Source organism: Arachis ipaensis, chromosome B4, assembly GCF_059453495.1.
Source record: "Arachis ipaensis isolate K30076 ecotype BB chromosome B4, ASM5945349v1, whole genome shotgun sequence".
NCBI lineage: Eukaryota > Viridiplantae > Streptophyta > Magnoliopsida > Fabales > Fabaceae > Arachis > Arachis ipaensis.
This window is the reverse complement of record NC_142439.1, coordinates 3811205-3817480: the sequence shown is the minus strand read 5'-3', so window position 1 is coordinate 3817480 and position 6276 is coordinate 3811205. Positions and strand designations below refer to the sequence as shown.

The following is a 6276-nucleotide window of genomic DNA, read 5'->3' as shown; positions in this document are numbered from 1 at the left end:
TACAAATTTTGATAAAAAAAATAAGTAAAAAAATCTATAGATAACGCAGTGAAATTAACAAGAACAAGTGCAAAAATTCAAAAGAGAATAAACAATGTTATTTATGTATAAAAAGAAGACGACGATGACAACGATAACAATAATGATAAGGATAATGATGATGATGATGATAATGATGATAGAGGAGGAGGAAAAAAAAGGAGAAAAGAAAAAAACTCAAATTAAAAAAGAAGGAGGAGGAGATGAAGATGATGGTGGTAGTGGTCACGATCCGAATAATAAAAGAAAAAATTGAAAAAAAAGAACAAGGAGAACAAGAAGAAACAGAAAAAAAAAAGTGTAAAAAGAAAGAAGAAGAAAAGTGCACACACTTAATGTAATAAATTGTTATAGCAATTTGATTGAATTTGATTAAATATTTTAATTAATCGTAGAACTTTATTCTTTAGTTAATTATTAGTCCATAAAGGTTGATCCTTCAAAAAGAAATAAACTTTAATGTATTATTATTATTATTATTATTATTATTATTATTATTATTATTATTATTATTATTATTATTATTATTATTATTATTATTATTATTATTAAAATATTTTATAAACATAAAATTTCAATCATCAAATTAATTATTATATATTTAATTATATACATTAGTTTATATATTTTTCTTAGAAAATAATCAGGCATCACTATAATAATTAAATTTAATATATTAGAATAATTAAATATTTTTACAGTAATATAACATAATTTGTTTTAATAAAATTAAAAAATATTTTTATATAGTAACTAATTTTTAGTATTTGTATAACATAATTGTTATTATTTTATTCTGATTGGACTACCAATATTGATCTAATTATGAGGAATTAACTTGATTTGATCTAACTAAAGTTTCATATGAGGTTTTCGCATGAAAATTTTTTCCATTTTCAAGACTTTATATATCGACTAATAGGATAAGATGATAAATAAATCCTTAAAAATTTTATAACAGATTTATCTGTTTCGAAAGAACATAAAATACCAAGTAAGCTTTTGATAAGAAAACATACCATGAAAAATATTTGTAATAATGAACTAATAAGTCTATAAGAAAAACATACCAAGAAATCATTGAAAAATTGAAAAGCTAAACTTATAAGTTCTTAAAATTTTATATATACATGTTTCATAATTGTCAAGAATATATTGTTGGAATTCCGAGAGCTCTAACTCTACTAGGATAATCTATATTAAATTATTAAAAAAAAATCTAAAAGTGAAAGCATACTTGAATATATAAACACAATTATTAAAAATCTTAATTCTCAATCTTGATTTGTTGTTATTAATGGTCATAATATGTGATTCTTTGATTTTTTTAATTAAATTCTACCAAAAATCAAAATCCTAAAAATCTATTTATAATTAGTTATTTGTTTTCGTTAAACCGTTAAAATTCAAGTAACATAGAATTGTAACTGATTTTATCCTCATTAAATCAGCTTATTTTTTTTATATATATTGCTAACAAAAAATACTAAGAAAGTAAAATTTCTAATACCTATAAATCCATCACTGTAATTTTTGCGAACTCACTTTATATTATTTTTTCTCAAAAACTTATTTAATATTTTATTTGAAGACCTGCATATACATCTTTTGTAAAATTTGATTATTTTATACATATTGTAAAGGTGAAAAAGAGTAATTGAATGGAACCAACAGTCATTAAATGGTTAAATGTCTAGTTGTCATTCTCTTGTAATGTATTTGATGCAAAAGTTTGTGGCAAGTGAAGCATCATCCTCATCCCACAAGTGTTAGACCACCATCAACCAAACTTTATCTCATCTTTCTTTTCCTAAAATATTTTGAAGTTTGAACCCTCTAAAGTTGATTAGTTCTAAATTATAGTGATCTGATCTCATGGGCAGATGTTGCCTTCAGCAACCAGCCAAAGAAAACCTAACCATAAGAATCAGGGATTTGGTCATTTGCCCATTTTGCAAAAGCAGACAGATTGTCGTTTTTTGTCATTTCAAGTCCTTCAGATATGTACGCATTTTCAGGATTATTCATTAGTTTATTCATTCTAAGATTCCAATTCTCTTTCGTTTTCCTTCTATCTATTACTTCCTTTTAAAATTTACGAGGTTCTCATTACGAAGTGGGACAAAGTTAGGCTACTTGATTAGGGGTTTGGATCTGACCTAGTCTCTGCATAATCTAGCACGCAAAATTAATTTATAATCTAGCATATCTAAGAGTGTCAAAAGATGCCAAATTTGTTGGTCCTGAGGGTTTGAATTTAAAAAAAAAAAAACACGTCAAACACTCAAACCTGTACTATCAAATTTGCAGGTTTTGCTGGGTCAAAATTCTTTTTTATTACACAAAAGGAGTGAGTATTACAATAATATAGAGGATAAAATGACAATTAGGTTCTTAAATATTTTGATTTTGAATTAATTAGTTCCTAAAAAAATTTTAATTTATTCGGTAGATACATAATATGTTTTTATCAATTCATCAACTAAAACTTAACGGTAATATTTATATGTATTGGTTAATTATTCTGACGTATCTATCTATGAAAGATAGTCATATAGATAATAATTTTTGGAACGAAATTTTACTTGTTTTAATAGTATTTATTATAATAAATAGAGAGCAGTTGATAAAAGATATATGAAAATTCAAAAGATAATAAATGTTTTACTATCTAAAACTACATCGTTTTCCTGCTCATATGACAATAATGAGACATGCACCACTATAAATAATAAAATACATGGACAATTTCGTTTCGTTTCGCACTATTGACATACATGTCCACCATTTGCTATCTTAGAAAACCTAATTGGTACTTTTTTTTCTTCTTCAAGGATTAATTAGTCCAAAATCAATATTTTCGAAGGAATTTGAATCCTCTAAATTTTAAATTTTCACTTGAGAGAGTAAAGTGTGAGCTCTCACCCTTAAATAGTTTCTCTCTCGTATTTTTCTGGGTCTCACCTATGAAATAAATGATGAGAGATTACACTTTATCCTCTAAAGTAAAATTTAAAATTTAGAGAATCTAAATCCTTTTTGAAGATCTAATTGTCAGTTTACTCTAATATATATTAGAAAGTTAAAATAACTTAAGTTAATCCAGTGGTTAGGGCAATTATTCTCTTAAATAGCTGTTGAAAATATATTAAACTCGCCTTATATATATAACTACCTATTGACTCAACTCACTCAAGATAAATATTTAAGTAGAGCTAAAATATACAACAAATTATTTGTTGAACTACATGACTAGGGATATCATGAAAAACTCAAATATATATATATATATATATATATATTATAAAATATGACTTTTCAAATACACAACTTATTTTTTGTAATTTTTTTATTTATTTTATTTTTTATATATATTCTAGACCATGTGACATAACTTGTTTCTTAAATCAAAGATAGTTCTTTTTTTTTGTTTTAAATCACAAAATTCTATTTCTATTTTTATGTTGTGTTGCGTTATGTTATTTTATAAATGTTGTTTCAAAATTATTTGTTAATTGAAAATTAAATCGAAACTTTTCTTTTCTATTTTTGTAGTAATTTGAGAATAAATATTATGATTAACAACTCTATTAATGTTGAGAATTTAAAAAAAAAAATTGTGTTATAATCTGATTCCCTTTTATTTGTATTTGAATTATGGTTGGATTTTCAATTAAATTTTTTTAATAGGTTGATTTCAATTAATTTTGCTTTTTATTTATAAAAAAAAAAGAATTTGGTGGATTAGTCTGTCGACCTGCAAATCTATCATAAAATGAGGCAAACTAATAATATTTTAGATCCATTACTTTAGCGAGATAGACCAATCCACTATATTTTTGAATTTGACAACCCTAAATATATCTATGTTAATAAACCAAGCTTGAGCTCTTCAACGAAATTTTCAGACCATATAGGCCAACATTTTCAAGTGTACCGAGTCGGTGTTTCAGTTGGATTGGACAACCCCCAATTCTAGGTACAAATACACACACCCACACACTCTTCATATACTTACCAATTTTTTCTCCTCGGATGCAGTTGGTAGGAGTTAAATTCGAGACCTTTGAGATGGAGAGGGGGCGAAATGCCATGTGAACTAAGGCTGGTTGGCGTAGTTTGTTACTTTAGTTTGCAATCATTTTGACTCCTTAAAGAGAGACTAATAACAATGAAAGTGGTAATTAAGTGATTTTTTTAATATACTAGGCCAAGCCAAAATAAACCATGCATGAATTTAGGCCTAATAATCCCATGTTAGGTAACATACTTCAGGACCATTTCTAAAATTTGTTGTTATATATTTCTTTTCTAATATTATATTTGATCTGCTTTTTCATTTTGAGATTATTATTTTGTACATTATAATTATTTAAAACTTTAAGTATTATACTTCTGCTTTTTAAATAAAATAAAATTGTTAGCTGATGTACAAACTCAGTAAGTAGTTATTTGGTTTATTAGTTGTATTAACAAGTTAGTTAGCATAGTCTAGCACTAATTAGTTAGTTGTAGAAAGTGAAATAGAAATTAGTTAACTTCTTATCCTAACTCAGCTAGTTAGATAGACCACTATATATAGCTAATTGTTATAACAGTAGAAGATGAGATTATCATTTTGTGCATTGAGCTAATAAGAATTAAGAAGTCTCTCATTTTCTCTCTCTCTTCACCTTTGCTTTGCTCTCACACTCCCTCTTCGCACCTTCAACAAATTGATTGTTTTGCAATGCAGTGCGATTTCGTGCGATCTCAAAGAACATCAAAGTTCGTAGTTGACAGAACACCAAAAGCGACAACTGTAAGGTGAAAAGTCCAAACCGATGATCCGAGAGGATGAAAGAGATTCATAAAACGATTACAATTATAGAAAGGAAAAGTCTAAGAGGCCAGCAACTTTGTTAAATTTTGGCTAGCATGTAACCAGCAAAGAAAAGTGAGCAATTGGATAAAATCTCACACCAATCTCACACCATTAAAACCATCATTGATGACTATTTGATGACTACAAATCACAAAAGTTGCTGGCCCCTAGCATTCCTCAGGTAGAAATTAGATAATTGAAACGGAGATTGATGATAGATTATAAAATTGTTGATGTTAAGATTGAAAAGATAAGACTAAGATTCCAAACTCAATAAAAGTTAGAAAGGAGATTGAAGATAAATACGGATAAATATCAGATTGTTAATGATAGAGTTGTAAAAATAAAATAAATGAATAATAAATAATAAAATAATAAATTAAAAATTAAATCTAAGATTTTAAAATTAAATAATATATGAAAAATTAATTAATAAATAAAAATTAAAATTGACTATTCAATAAATTTTTAAAAGAAATAAAAAATATGTTTTATTACTAAAATCACTTAATAGTTCAAACATTATGGGACATCAAAATCAGAGACAATTTGACATATGCGCTGGAGAGGGATTTTAAAGTTGATTGGTTACATCAATTGATTTTCTTTTCATATTTTTGGTAATCAATATTACATTAAATTATTTTATACTTTCCTATTATATTAAAATTTCCCCAAGCACAATATACGAGATATTATTCACATTTAGTAAGGAACAAGATCTGTCTTCAATGTTCTTAGTACTACATAAGTTTAGTTTTATACATGGCAAATGCCAAGGTAGTTTATACATTGCATGAAATGGAAATTAAAGTTTCCAATCCCCTGTATGGTATATATAAATGCAGTTCATTCAAGTTTACTTGGTTTTCAGTACCTTTCAATGTAAGTTTTATGCAAGGATTGTTGAAGTTCTCAAGTATTTATTGAAGAGCCATCTTGAAGTATTCAGAGCATCTCCTCTACTCTTCAATGGAAATATGTTTGTACTGTTTTGCCAATCATTGGTAAGCTTTATCCACTCCCTCCTCCATTCCTTCAGGTTAAAATCCTCGCCATTCTCTAAGCTTTCTCTTAATTGTTTGAAATAAATAGCAGCTCTGGGACCATAGTAATCACGGAGAAGACCACTCCAGTACTTGTTCCCTGTTGAAAAAGTTGTTCAACATAGTAATTGATATCAGAATAAATTGGCATGTCAAAAAGATTTTATTTTCCTTCTCTGTAGAGTTCAAAGAAGAAATTCACAGGGACGAGAAAACTTCTTGCCAGCTATGACACGTTTCGCAAAAGGGCCAACGGCCACAAAACGCATCCTCAAACTTCATTTACCTCTTTTTATTTGGTGAAAACTCAGGTGAAGTCGACTTCAC

At 26.9% G+C, this 6276-nt stretch overlaps 1 protein-coding gene across 1 annotated transcript in view; it reads right to left on the bottom strand.

Moving 5' to 3' along the window:
• Positions 1–5572: 5572 nt before the first annotated feature.
• LOC107638447 (alpha-N-acetylglucosaminidase) overlaps positions 5573–6276 on the bottom strand; it is a 28592-nt gene continuing 27888 nt past the window's right edge. Inside the window, exon 19 of the mRNA XM_088485847.1 lies at positions 5573–6049. Coding sequence (XP_088341973.1) covers positions 5796–6049 — 254 coding nt within the window. The 3' untranslated portion in view covers positions 5573–5795. The remainder of the gene's footprint in view (positions 6050–6276) is intronic.